The following is a 14,705-nucleotide window of genomic DNA, read 5'->3' as shown; positions in this document are numbered from 1 at the left end:
GGATATTTCCAGCATATAGTTCTCCAATTATTTGAGTTTCGTACAGATGGACACAACAGGACTTGGAGATCAAGATGCACTTGAAAGAGCCTCAACAGAACTCAAAGATCGGGATAGACTTGACAGAGCCTCAAACTTTGGTGTCTGGAAGGCCAGGATGCAATTCCTATTGGATGAGCATGGTCTGAAGGAGTTCGTGACAACAATTGTAGCTGAACCGATAGATCCTATCCAGTTACATGATTTCAGGAAGGATATGGCCAAAGCCAAGAGGATGGTCCTTGATGGGGTTCGAGATAACATTGTCCCGCATATTGCAGAAAAGAATACAACAAAGGACATGTGGGATGCTGTTGTGAAGCTGTGCCAGGATCCATTTGAGAATCGGAAAATTATTCTCAAGGAGAAGTTGAGGACAACAAAGATGCAAAAGGGTGAGAGTGTTACGTCCTACCTCACCAGAATTTAGGGAGTCTAAGATGAACTTGTAGATGTAGGAGAGAAACCAACAGATATTGAGTTGGTGCGGACAACTCTAAATGGGTTTACCAAGGAATGGAAGACTTTCGTTCAAGGAATCACCAAATGAGATAAGCTACTAGATTGGGAATGCTTGTGGAGTTACTTCACTTAGGAGGAGCTAAGGCTCAGTCTCGTTGAGGGTGCCACCATCAGTAGTGGCAAGGGACTGAAGGTGGAAAAGGAGGAAGTAAACATAGCCCTTGTAGGTAAGGGAAAGGCAAAGAAGGGTCTCGCCAAGGACAAGACTCAAAGGTCAAGTACTCCGGATATGGTCATTTTGGTCACTACTGGTGATTTGTGGTAACATCGAATGTGCTCTAGCCATGAAAATTGGTGGAGAGGCTAAGGAACATAAGATCTCCAAGACCCATAAATGGTTTGGGGAAATTCCACCCGGTTGGAGAGATATTAAAATAATTAATATTTTTAATGGGGCTCCTAAGTTTAAACTTAGGAGAATGAAAATATTAATGGGTATTAATATAAATTTGGATGAGAATGTTTTAAATGACATGGATCAAGCCAAATATAATCTTAGCCGTTGATTAGGGACTTAATCTTGGTCGTTGAAGACTCAACAGAAAATGTATAAGAGGAGGCTTGAGGGTCAGTTGGAAAGGCACCAAATTGATCAGTGAGTTCGATCTTTTGGAGCGGGGTTTTGCTGAGAGAATTGAGCTAGTGATTTGTTGTAGCCAGGGGCAGTTCGGCACAAGGCGGAGAATACATAGTAGAGAGGAAGAGATAGTACCAGAGAGACAGCGTAGAGCCTGGGGAGGTTGACACAGAGGTAGCTGGGAGCTACGCAGAAGCTGAAGAGGCCAGCGTGGGTGACGCAGAGGGTCTGAGGGCTAACGCGGAGAGCCAAGGGGCTGATGCAAAGGCTTCAATAGCTGCACAGGGGCTAGCAGAGCTGACGCAGGGCCAAGAGGCAGCACTGGGAGATTTTTCGTGGGGCTGACTGAATGCGGTACGTCGGGAAGCGTGACGCAGTCCCTGCAGAATGACGCAAAGCAATAGAGAAGCTTGGAGCAGCTTTCGCTGTCTAGCTAAGGAGCTACCATTGTTGCTGTGGGATCGTTCATCCGGTGATTGATCAGCCAGAATATCTGTCTCCGAGGAGAGGTACTACTGCCAAGGGCATTCTCTGTTGGGTGAGCCATTTCTAGCACCCTAGTTGTATTCAAAAACTACATAATAATAAAACCCTCATATTTGCTGCTCCGGTTTTCCTGCATTGGGTTTTTCCGGGGATGTTTGTCCAAAAATAACGGTGTCCCTTGTGTGTTTGTCTCAGTTATTTCAGTTGCTGATCTGTATATGAGTTAAGGCTGCATTTGTGTTTATTTTCAGTATTTATATTTATAAATAACTTGTTAATGAAAAGAAAAAGTAGGAGAAAATAAACCAGATAATGCAGTAGGAATTTCTAACATGTCAGACTTAGAAATTTCAACATGGTATCAGAGCATTGCAGATCACAGGAGGACTGAAGGCACCAGCAGTAATCTGAAGAATTTGCAGCAGTAGCAGTTGTCCCGAGAGACAACGTTGTTCCAGAGCAGAAGCAACAGAGAAGAAGTGACGTAGAGGGCTTGCGTCATCATTTCGAGCTAGGAGGAGGGTCAACGCAGAGGCAAAGGGGCAGATCAGACCTACGTAGTGCCCAGTCATCTTTTTCAGCCAAGAAGGATCGATGTTGTCGCCAGAAGGCGCAGATTTTGTTGTTGTCGAGATTGTGTAGAGCCTGAATGGCTCAGTTTCTTCAGTTGCTGGGGCTTGGGGAGCTATGGGTAGTATGTGATTGAGAAGCTGGTGGGGTGTTGGTTCTGTCAGTGCAAAATAGTAACTAAGGGGACAGAACCAAGGTAGAGGGAGTCGCTACCTTGACGGATTTCTAGCCAAGAAATATAGATCTGAGTTGCAATTGCAAGGAGGATTGGAGAGGAGCGATTTGACATTTGGCGAGAGGATTTCCAGCAGGGAAATCAGGACTTAGAGGGAGATTTCTAGGAGGGAAGTCGAAACTCAGAGGGAGTCTAGAAGAGGAGCTGAAATGGCAGTGAACGGATTGAGGGATCAGGACAGGTTGGACGGGGCTTCCAACTTTGTCATCTGGAAGGCTAGGATCTTAGCATCGCATCAAGGAATTTGCCTTGAGAACCATGGCTATCCCAGTCGACCCAGCTGAAAATGAGAAGTATGAGGATGCAATGGTGAGGGCAAAGTGCATGATCCTAGATGGGGTCAAAGATCATGTCATACCACATATTGCTGAAAAGAACACAACAAAGGAGATGTGGGATACTTTGATGACCTTGTATCAAGGCACTTCCGTGCAGCGGAAGATGCTATTAGAGAATCAACTGTGGTCGTATCAGATGCAGAAGGGAGAGCAGATAGATCTGTTCCTCCTTAGATTGCAGGAGATTCGTGACCAACTTACTTCCATAGGGTCTACACCAGATCTAGAGTTCATGGTGAGGACCACCTTGAATGCAGTCTCCAAGGAGTGGGAGACATTTGTCCAAAGTATTTTGGGCAGGGCTACGCTTCCAGGATGGAAGGAGATGTGGGCAGCTCTTCGTCAGGAAGAGATCAGGAGGTTGACCAAGGCGGGGAGTAGTGGCAAGGGAAGTTGAATCAAGAAAGAGGAGGAGGATGCGGCTCTAGCATCTGCGGGACAGCAAGGGAAGAGGAAGAAGAAGGACATCTCCAATGTGAAGTGCTTCTATTGTGGGGAGTTGGGACATTATGTATCCCAATGTCCGAGGAAGAAAAACAAGGGGGAGGCTTCCGACTCCAAGGAAGCTCCAGCTAAGGCGGAGAAAGAGGTCGAGACTGATGATGACTATGCCATGAGTGTTCATGCACCTCTAGAGAAGAGGTAGGGAGACATCGAGTTGTAGTTAAGAGGACTACATACTAGGGGCAGGATCCTTGAGGTGCGCAAACTCTTGGATCATATCCGGCTATAAGAGCCCTTAACGACAGTAGCATAATGATAAATGTCGGTTGGAGCAAAGTGTAGTGGAGTAGCAAGGCAATGCTTGGGTGCAAACATCTGAGGCAACGCAGTGGAGGGTGCAACAGTGCGAGAGGCACAGAGCTGTATGCAACAACGCCGTAGCAGCAAAGGGAGCACAATATAGTAGCAGAGGCAACTTTAGTTTCACGTGGCTTCCAGACTGACTAGGATGTCAGTGTTTGGGAGAAGTGAGCTACCTACTTCTTGGTAACTGAGTTGCAGTGCAACAGTTAGCAGTGGCAGTGCTAGAGGCAGCATGGACAACATATTGAGAGGGAGCTGCAGTACAGATGTAGCAGTGGCAATGGTAGTGTCACGGGTAGCAGTACAGGAAGCAGCGATGCAGATGATGTGAGGCAGCAGACCAAGCATCAACACAGGTACCGGTGCAGAGGATCAGTATGATGCTTCCATGGTGAAACATTACTAGAGCACATTCCTCGCTAAGAGGGAGTGTTGGTTTTTGGTAACATCAGATGTGCTCTAGCCCTGAAAATTGGTGGAGAGGCTAAGGCGCATAAGATATCCAAGACCCAAAAATGGTTTGGGCAAATTCCACCTCGTTGGAGAGATATTAAAATAATGAATATTTTTAATGGGATTCCTAAGTCTAAACTTAAGAAAATTAAAATATTAATGGGTATTAATATAAAACTGGGTGAGAATGTTCTAAATGACATGGATCAAGCCAAATCTAATCTTAGCTATTGATTAGGGACTTAATCTCGGCTGTTGAAGACTCAACATGAAAAGTATAAGAGGAGGTTTGAGGGTCAGTTGGAAAGACACCAAATTGATCAGTTAGCTCGATTTTTTGGAGCGGGGTTTTGTTGAGAGAATCAAGCTATTGATATGTTGCAGTGAGGGGCAGTTCGACACAAGGCCAAGAATACATAGCAGAGAGGCAGAGATAGTACCAAAGAGACAGCGCAGAGCCTGGAGAGGCTGACGCAGAGGCAGCTAGGAGCTATGCAAAAGTTGAAGAGGCCAATGTGGGTGATGAAGAGGGTCTGAGGGCTGACGTAGAGAGCCAAGAGGCTGACGCAGAGGCTTCAGTAGCTGCACAGACGCTAGCAAAGTTGACGTAGGGCTAAGAGGCAACACTGAGAGATTTTTCGTGGGGCGGACTGAGTGCTGGTAAGCTGGGAAGGGTGAAATAGTCCCTGCAGAATGACGTAGAGCAGCAGAGAAGTTTGGAGTAGCTTTCGCTGTCTAGCTAAAGAGTTTCCATTGCTGTTGTCGGATCGTTCATCTGGTGATTGATCAATCGTAATATCTATCTTCGAGGAGAGGTACTATTGTCGAGGGCATTCTTTGTTGGTTGAGCCATTTCTGGCACCCTAGTTGTATTCAGAAACTACATAATAATAAAACCCTCATATCTGCTGCACCGGTTTTCCCGCATTGGGTTTTTCCGGGGATGTTTGTCCAAAAATAACGGTGTCCCTTGTGTGTTTGTCTCAATTATTTTAGTTGTTGATCTGTATACGAGTTAAGGCTGCATTTGTGTTTATTTTCAGTATTTATATTTATAAATAAATTGTTAATGAAACGAACAAGTAGGAGAAAATAAACTAGATAATGCAGTAGGGATTTCTAACGTGTCAGACTTAGAAATTTCAACAACTACGTCACCCAGTGTCCAAAGAGGAAGAAGGACAAGAAGGGGCAGTAGACAATAACTTTGGCAGAGATCGATGTGTTGACCTCCAGATTGGAGGAATTCGCATTGATAACAACAATACCTCTAGATGGAGGAGGAGCATGATGCTTCAGATTGCCTGTATGGAATGGTCCATGGTGTGCAACAGGAAGTCTAGTCAAAACTAGTTGTCGTTCACATGGATCAATACCTTTGCTACAGGAGCCCACATAATTTCAATAACAGGCGACCAGTTTCAGTGAGTTATAGTCAGTTACTTGGATGACAGTTGTAGAATTTGGAGTAGTCAGATGGTTGAGAGGCAGTTGCTGAGTTAGTTAGATGCAGTTAGGTACTCAAGAGGCAGTTGTAGATCTAAGTGCAGCTAGAGGTTCGAAAGATAGTTGCAAGTGGCGCAATAGATCAAGTTTCTAGTTGCAGTTGTAGGAAATTCGTGTGGGAGGAGGCAGTGCGAATTGCCCAGTTGCAAGTTGCAGGTGCAGTCTAGCTAGAGCAAGATTCCATAAGGGAGTTTTCATCCAGGAGAGATTTCTGAGTTCTATTTCAGGGGGAGATCAAGTGAGATCAAACTCACTATTGCAGTAGTTGCAGTAGCAGTGCAATGATAGTAGCAGAGCAGTGGTGGCAGTAGTGTGAGGTGGATCAGAGTATGTGCGATAGGATGATGGGTAGTGATGTCAAACATCAACAGTGTGTGACAATCTTGCTATAGGATGTTCATCAGAGAACATATGGGTATAGTGGAGAACATCTTCCTCGCTAAGAGAGAGTGTTAGTTTTTGATGGATATGGTAGCATCAGACAAGTGTTATAGTTTCAGATGATGCTAAAAGGCTAAGGAAGACGAGATCTCCAACACCCAAAAAAGGGTTGCGCGAGATAAGCTTGGGAAACACCTTAATTAAATTGATTTTCCATAATCTAATATATCCTAAGTTTAAATTTAGTAAAAGTGGTAAATTAAAGTTAATTAATGAAGGATGTTTAAGATTGCTCTAGAGACTTCTATTGATGAAGTCTAATTGATTTTACCCGTCGATGGAGATTAAATCGTGGCTGTCAAGACTCCAACAAGGGATTATAAGAGCGAGTCGAAGGGTTTAGAGATAGCATTAGTGTGATCATTATGAGAAAGGAAAATCGAGCTACCCAGTTCGCAGTTTTTAGTGAGGGCACAGTTCGAGCCAGGGAAAGAGCATTAGGGAGAGGAGGCAATAGAGATTTGTGAAGAACATGATTCCGAAGAGTTTCCCAGTGATTTTCCAATGTGAGAGTGATAGGAGAAGGGAAGTCAAATTAATTATAGAGAGGGAAGCTATAGCTAGTGCGAATAACCAGAAACCCGAGTGTGAATTGTCGGGAAAGAGATCGATTCAGTTGTCAGAGGTCAAATTAGTGTCTAGAAGGTAGAGCGATTTTTTTCTAGAGGCGGAGGGAGGCAAGACAGCGCATCCAAAGTCAGCTTCCATGTTATACGAATTCCCTTCAACCAGTAGTGCATAGTGCGGGAAGTGCGAGCAGGCCAAGGGAGGCCGAGTTGATTGTAGAAGGATATATTTATCTCTAGATATTTTTCTAGTGTATTTCCGGAGGATAGCTAGTTGGGCATCTAGTTGTATAATTTTCAAATTGTTGCATAATCAAAATAAATCCTCATCTGTTGCGCTGTTTTTTCCTTTGGGGTTTTTCCGGGGATGTTTAGTCCAAAAATATTGGTTTCATTTTTATTGTGTGTGTGTGCATCTATTTCTCAGTTCCAATTTATAATTCCGTGATATTTTTATTGTGAAGAATGCATCAATGATTTAATCATTATTTTTCGTAAACAAACAAACTGCTAACAAGTTAGAATATTAAACTCCAGTTGTTTCATTCGTGGAAATTTCACAGTCACACTGGACTAGGGGCAAAGGATAAGCTCTGAGGTGAAGTTTGGGAACAACGGTACTATCAAGAGTGGTTAATCTTCCAACTTGGCCTGTGATCAATATAGTATGCCCCAAAACATTAAATGAAAGCAGATGATTACAAAAATGGTTAATGTACCTTTCGGTAGATGACCCACCTTCTTTCAAGAAGCAAGTCAGATGGGAGAGAACACTGACTAGAGCATAGGTAGAGAGCTCTGATGTAAAGTAATATTTAGGCCATCATAGGGCTGTTGGTTGACTGGTTGATAAATGAGGAGAAAAAAATTCTCCTAGAGGTTACCCACTTTTGCTAGGTAACAGTGACACCTGGATGATTAGAGACAATTGCAAATTTCTATGGCACACAATTTGGTTTTTGTCTATTGGATTTCTATGGAAGTACAAGTGTAAGGATGCTTTAATGGGGAACCATCTCCTCTAGGTTTATTAGAATTTAGGATTTTCAAGAAGGAATTGGCTTTGCTTGTTAAAACCTAACTTGGTATTTTCCATTAAGATGTTGAATCCCTTCCATTGAGGTGCAAGTTCATATGCTAGCAGTTCTGGGCCTTTTAAGACTAAAATTACCTTGTAACATTGTTGTTATACTGTTGTGATTTTCATTGTTGCTTGAAGTATTATAGGATTCGTATCTAAAAAAAATATTATAATAACTTACAGTTTCTTTATTTCCAGAAATCCTAAGTTTAGGGATCAACCTCACTTGCATTTGGTATGCTGATACACCCACAGAATCGCCCTTGTTTCGAGTTAAAAACAAGAATGGTTGTGCACACACTACACAATTCCTTTCTTAAGCTAGTTGGAATTTCCAATTACCCCTCACGTAACAAGCCTAGTAATGAATATATTTGCAAATATAGGCATCACCATATGAAATCATAGTGGAAAACTATTAACCTGTGACAAGTTGTTACTATTTTCCACAAGTTAGATGCCCACGTGACAAACATGGACCTCCAATATTATCAATCCATCTTCAAAATGCATTCAGACTCAATGCATCAACTTATGGGATGTTCTGACTATGGCTTATGATGATAAGAATATGCAAGAATACTGATATCAATATTAATAATTATCAGACAAGAGATAATGCCACATCTACTATCATCATGCTAACAACCCTAAACAAGGATATGGGTGTGGAGTGAATGAAGTATAGGTACCATCATCATGCAAAAATGTATAGATACTAAAGTTCAGATGGAAGTTTGCGTCCAACTTTGCAATTTAAATACACGGGAAGTCTTAGTTTTTATTTGAAATACTATGGAGATTAGGAAAAATTCCTAATTGAGTTAAAAGGATAAAAAATGTTATACCTCGTTTCTTAGTCAAAGTATAACATTACAGTGATATCACTTTGACCATGTTAGATTTTGCTAAGAGCTTGAAGACATTGCAAGTTGAAGTATGTGTTTGCATAGACGATGCTCATTTCATTGCAAAGACATTGCTACTGAGTACTATATAGATCCTTTAAATTTGTTTACTTTTATACTAAAAGTGATATTCCCCGCCTTCAAGAAAGATGATATTTTTATTAAAATTTGTTTTTATTGTTTTTCTCATTGTACTTGAAGTGATATTTACCCAATTCTTGGTTAAGTGGTTTTATTTCGTATCTTTGTCTTTATAATACTGTCAATTATTTTATTGAAAGCTACAAATTTCTTGCTTACTCAGGACTATAATGAGCGTCCACGAATTTTATTAAATTCTCCAGATGCAAGAGAATCTATTCATGCACAACCGGTAATCTATTTCTTTAATTTTCTCAAATGGTTTGAATTCTCCATCCATGCATGCATGTGTTGATTGTATGGAATTTAACCTTGACTATTTTTGTGATTGGAGAGTAGGAATCCAATATTACAACTAATGCTGATTTTGAGCTAGTGATATTTTATGTTTAGTTACAATATCGATTATCAATAGATTTTCTTTGAGGATCTTAAGTTGTTTTCTTATTATATGAGGTCTGGTCTAGAGTCCTCAAGTGGTACTTGTGATTACGTGCATCAATGGTGGGTATACTGTCATAGACTTGTAGTGGGAATCATTAGAAGATATTATTTGTAATCCATAATTGAATCATAGTTTAGTGTTTATTTTTGTGAAAAATGCTTATATTAACATTGAAGAAAATATTCACCAAACAATTCAAATCTATCTAAAGAACAACCAGGAGCCTTGTCATAGTTGGAGCTCTAAGGCCATAGTGCTTAGCAACTCTTTTTAGGTGGGTTGCTTTAGCTCTAAGTTGAAATGAAATCTTTGGATTAAACAACTGTCAAATATTTTAACAGTGAACCAAGCATTATTGAGGATAATATTGCATCTAACTTTCTAAGTGGAAAGATGATGATTACCATCAAATAAGATTAGATGTGGTTTAAGTTTAAGAAAACTGAGAAGAAATTAATTGTTTTGTTTTAACATTTTGTTTCTATGATAAAAAATATATTGTAGGAAAGTTCCTAGCTCTATTTGGTTTTCTTGAGTTAAAAAGTTATGAAGATCAATGTTCTTGCAAATACTGTGAAATTGACACCTAACGTGGACATAGGCAAGGCATTCTAAAAGAAAGAGTTTTGCATTCTCCAGCTTCTAATATCACAATGATTACATATTATTTCTTATCATGATGTTTTGGGTCTTGTTCAATGCCCAATTTCACTATGAAACTTGTGAGTGTTCCTTCATTTTAGCAATGTTAACTTTATTATTTAAGATAGCGACATAAGGAAGATAATTTTGATCTTCTAACTTGGGTTTAATGATCTTTTTATGGTACATTAAATTTCTCTTATTCTCAATTTCTTCATTGCACCACAATTTCTTTTTAAATTTAGTTGTGATAGTGCTTTTAATGGCATCTATATTTTGCAAAGCATCCTTCCCATTGCCCTCCAATGGTTTAGCTAAGAATCAACATCCTTATGCTACCCTATTTCAAGCTCCAAGTGACTTTTTTTAAAATTCAAAGAAATGCTAAGAAACCTCTCACCCTTCATGTTAATTACCTTATACTTGTGCATTAGGTACCAAACCATAACATTACTCTCAATGGGTGGACACCTAGCCTCTAAGAGGATGACTGCATAGGGTGTATTGCTTTTAACTTTTATATTATAATCTATGAATTGCTTTTGGATATGCTTGATGTTTCTCCAAGCTTCTCCAAAACTGCCACAACTCCAAACTTCACAACTATATAACATAAATGAAATCAACAAGTTTAGCAAACATGACTTTATTTTTTTCCTTATGACAAGATACTCTTCCATAGGCTTCAAGAGCAAGCGAGACATATGTGTCTTGATTTGGGGGATGACACTACTTATCCTATGAAACGATTGGGCTCCATTTCCTTCTGATTGCTACTAGGTGACATTCTTGAGTTGAATGTTTTTCTTACATTAAGGAAATTTTGAGGTAAAAAATGGGTCTCAAAATGAAAAATGTACTTAAAAAATCAACTTTAAGCGAACTAATAGGATTCAAGATGATGATGTCATCGCCAGGGTAGAATATTTTTGGAGGGAAAAGATGAAATTTGCTTATTTTAGTCATATTTTTGAGATATCTCCTTGTAGGTTTACTCAAATTTCAAGTGTGTACACTCATTGGATGCAAAATTAGATTCTGCGTCCAACGAGTACCCACTCTGCATACTTTTGAGTAGATCCACACAGAGAAAAATTCAAATTACATGAAAAAATGTGTTTCAAACTTACAAGCAGATATGTCAAAAATACAATAAAAAAAGTAGTTTTCTTTCTTTTCTTTTAAGAATTCATATATCTTATTTTATTATTTTCCTTAGGAGTGTTAATTTTCACAGTGTTCTATGCTGTTATAATCACTTAAAATGATTTCATCCACTTATATTCACCCCAACAACAGTGAACCAATTATAGATAGAATAGTAAACAGTAATGCACAATAGAAGATAGACAAGCACAATCAGACATAGAGATTCAGTCAAAGACCAGGGAAAAACCCCACAAGGGGGAAAACCCATAATCAATTCTTCTTCTTCTATTAGTCAATCATTGTTCAACATGAGATACATCAGTCCAATAGTACATCCATAAACCAGTCAAAGTCCACCTTTGACTATCCAAGATAACCAAGTCAAATCTAGTCAAAATAGAGAGAGAAGTCAATGTTGGTCAAACATATCAGTCTACAACAGAGGGCTGAAATTCTGTCAACCGTAGTCAACAACCTACAACTTTTGGTCAAATTCAATGGTCAAACCTACCCATAAAACTTTGGTAAACCCAACATAATATTTGGCCTTCTTCCTTAGTCAATATTTGGTCAAAACAGAGTCAATCTCCTGCAATCTTCGGTCAATTTCCATAGTCAAACCTATTAGTTTTTGGATGTGGAGTAGTGTTAGACAGGTGTTCTAGTCTCAAATGGTGCTAAGAGGCTAAGGAACATTAGATCTCCAAAACCCATAAAAGGTTTCACGAGATAAGCTTGGGAAACACCTTAATTAAATTAATTTGCCATAATTAAATTATTTCCTAAGTCTAACTTAGGGAAATTGGTAAATTAAAGATAATTAATTAAGGATGTTCGAGATTGCTCTAGAGACTTTTATTAATGAAGTCTAATTGATCTTAGCCGTCGATGGAGATTAAATCATGGCCGTTGAAGACTCAATGGGAGATTATAAGAACGATTTGAAGGGATTGGAGAAGACACAACCGAGTATCAGTGTGATCATTGAGATCAAGGCAGATGGAGCTACCCAATTCACAGTTTTTTGTGAGGGAACAATTCGAGCCAGGGAAGGAGAATAGCAGGTGTTTGTAGCATTGAGAATTTCCAGAGAAATTCTCTGATGGTTTTATAGTTTCCAGATACAGGAGAGGGAGGCCGAATTATCTATAGGCAGACCAAAATTCTACAGTGCGAGTGCAGGATCGAGAGTGAAGTGCAACATCCTGGGTCTATAACTCGGAGGCAGAGCAAATTGGATCCAGGAGGTGTTTCCATGGTAGATCGATTTCTCAGGAACGAATAGTGCACATTTCCAGTCCAACTATGCGAATTAGCTGGGAAGTGTGAATTTTCCAGATAGGGAAGGATTGAGTTGTTGTGAGGGAAAAGCATTTTACCAGTTGAAATAATTTGCCAGAGGATTGCCGGTTGGGCATCCATATTGTAATTCTCTATATTTTCTGCATAATAAAATAAACCCTCATTCTCTGCACTAGTTTTCCCTTCGGGATTTTTTCCGTGGACATTTAGTCCAAATATTGGTGTTAATTTTATTGTGTGTATGCGTTTATTTCTTAGTTCCAGTTTATTATTTTGCAGTGATTTTATTTGTGAAGAATGCATTAGTGATTTATTTGTTATTTTGCAGTTGGTGCATTCGTAGAAATTTCACATGGTATCTGAGCATTATTGATCAGATCAGAGGCTCAGAAGAGAAAGAAGCAAAACTGTGTAGTTTTATAGGGAGATATAAGCATGATATTTCTAGAGTTACGCAGGCCAACCAGGCAATGCGAATCGCTGGGCAGGAAAATCAATTTCCAAATCCAAGCAGGACGAAAGTTAGATTTGTCCGGGAGCAGTAGCAGCAAGCAGTATGATTGCGGAGACGGTTTTTGGTGAGCAGATAAGTGATTTCACAGAGTATATTTGGGCGCAAAGGTTTGTAGTTGCAGATCAACACAGGGTAGGAAGTGTAAATTACACAAGCAGATGTTCAGTATGTTGTCATTGATGTCAATGCAAGAGAGGGTGCAGGTAAATGATGTAGGGTGAGTGCAAATATCATTATTGATGTCAGGGTTTGGAGGCCATTAATGTGATGGTGTCCACAGGATGATGCAACTTGACCAATTCATAATGAAACCCTAGCTAACCCTAGATCTAGGGTTTTCTTCCTTTGACGATGAACATACTTCACATTTGATGAGGATATTGATGAGGCAAATTGTTGAATTTGGCTTGGAGACCCTAGCCATTGCATTTTCCTTGTCATGGAATTTCTGTTGATATGTGGAGCATTTCGTGGGACCTCACAATCTGTGAGAATTGCACAGTTAAAGTTAGTGACCCAATTCATGGGCAAAAACCCCAAAGGCTGACGATGTGACAACAATGTTTGATGATGTGACAATTAAGTCAAAAATCCATTTGATGGTCAAGGTTCCACAAATATGTGGCATTAGGTTATTGGTTCATTGATGTGGCAATCCAATTTTGGCCAGCCTACAGTACTTTTCCTTAAGAAAAAGAGAATAATTCTATCACCGCAAGTTTTGGGAAGCCATAGAAATCGAAAGGAGGCCAAGTAATCTAAATAGAGACGATGGCTGGAAAATTAGCAGTTGTTGGTCTCGTCCCTATCTTCTTAATAATGTATTATTATTATTATTTTCTTTTTCATTTTTATTTGTTTTATTTTTAATTTATTTTTTGTTATTGCTAATTTATTTATTTATTTTTATTTTATTTCTTTTTGTAAGCTTTGTAGGACTACATCTTCATCATGTCCAACTTTTCACCCCGATCGGGGGGATAGCACAAGATTTGAACCCAAGACTTCCGGTTCGATGAGACTTCATTTCCACGGCCATTGCCAATTGAGCTACCCCAAGCGGACTTATTTATTTTTAATTTAAAAAAAAATAAAAAAATTCATTTTTATTTTTATTTTATTTTACTTTACTTTATTATTATTATGATTAATCTTATTTCATTTTATTTTTATTTTGTTTTAAGTTTGAGCCAAAGATAATAATGTCTTTAGTTTTAATTTATTTTTATATATATATTTTTATGGTTAGTTGTTGACTTAATATTATATTAAAATATTATTTTTAAATAAAAGGATTGTTTTACTCTATTAGTCAAATTTAATATTCTAAAATATTTATATTTATCTATTCAAATTTATCTATTATATTCTACCTGTTGAAACTAATGGTCTCTACATTGCTGTCTCTATTTAATCATATGCTAAGATTTGTTTCTCCATCTTGTCGTAACGTTGAACCACACTTGATGTTTCGAAACTTTTCTCAATAATTCAAATATGGATCACTGAATTCGAAAATGATTATATGATAAATTAAATTTAATTAATTAAGTGAAGATTGATAACTATGCCCAAAATGGTTATGGTCCAAAAGATAAGGGATGTCAAGAATTAAATATGAATATGTTATGGTTGAAAAGGGAAAAGGATGTCAAGAATAAAGTATGCATCAAATTCTTGGTCCAAACTTTGAAAAGAATATTATTATTACTATGGTCCAAGTAAATAATTTATTGGGCATTATCCTATAACACTAAGACGAGCTCGTTTGGAATAGTTAATGGATGGTCAAAATATTTGAAATTAATATTTTCTCCATAGTAAGTCGAATCAACATAAGGGCTCCTCAGCTTCTATAAAATGACGTGCCTTTGCTCTCCATAATGGATCAAGAAAACCTTTCGGCTCCTCTATAATAAAATTGTCATCCTGTGAAAGCTCAATGATGATCATTCGCTGGTTTCAAAAGTTGTATTTTTTTTT

General features: G+C 38.8%; 1 protein-coding gene across 3 annotated transcripts in view; it reads left to right on the top strand.

Annotated features, from left to right (window-relative positions):
- The window catches only part of LOC149172639 (serine carboxypeptidase 1-like), a 242,069-nt gene that overhangs the window by 145,303 nt on the left and 82,061 nt on the right, over positions 1-14,705 (top strand). For 2 of the 3 annotated variants that reach the window (XM_089424392.1, XM_089424393.1), the window contains exon 10: positions 8,834-8,902. The exons of the other annotated variant lie outside the window; for it this stretch is intronic. In XM_089424392.1, coding sequence (XP_089280518.1) covers positions 8,834-8,902 — 69 coding nt within the window. The remainder of the gene's footprint in view (positions 1-8,833; positions 8,903-14,705) is intronic. 3 annotated transcript variants of the gene reach the window in all.

The sequence above is a fragment of the Pinus tabuliformis genome, chromosome 4_2 (assembly GCF_031772625.1).
Source record: "Pinus tabuliformis cultivar Carrire ecotype Pingquan chromosome 4_2, CPIR1, whole genome shotgun sequence".
NCBI classification, from domain to species: domain Eukaryota; kingdom Viridiplantae; phylum Streptophyta; class Pinopsida; order Pinales; family Pinaceae; genus Pinus; species Pinus tabuliformis.
This window is presented reverse-complemented; position numbering and strand designations above follow the sequence as displayed.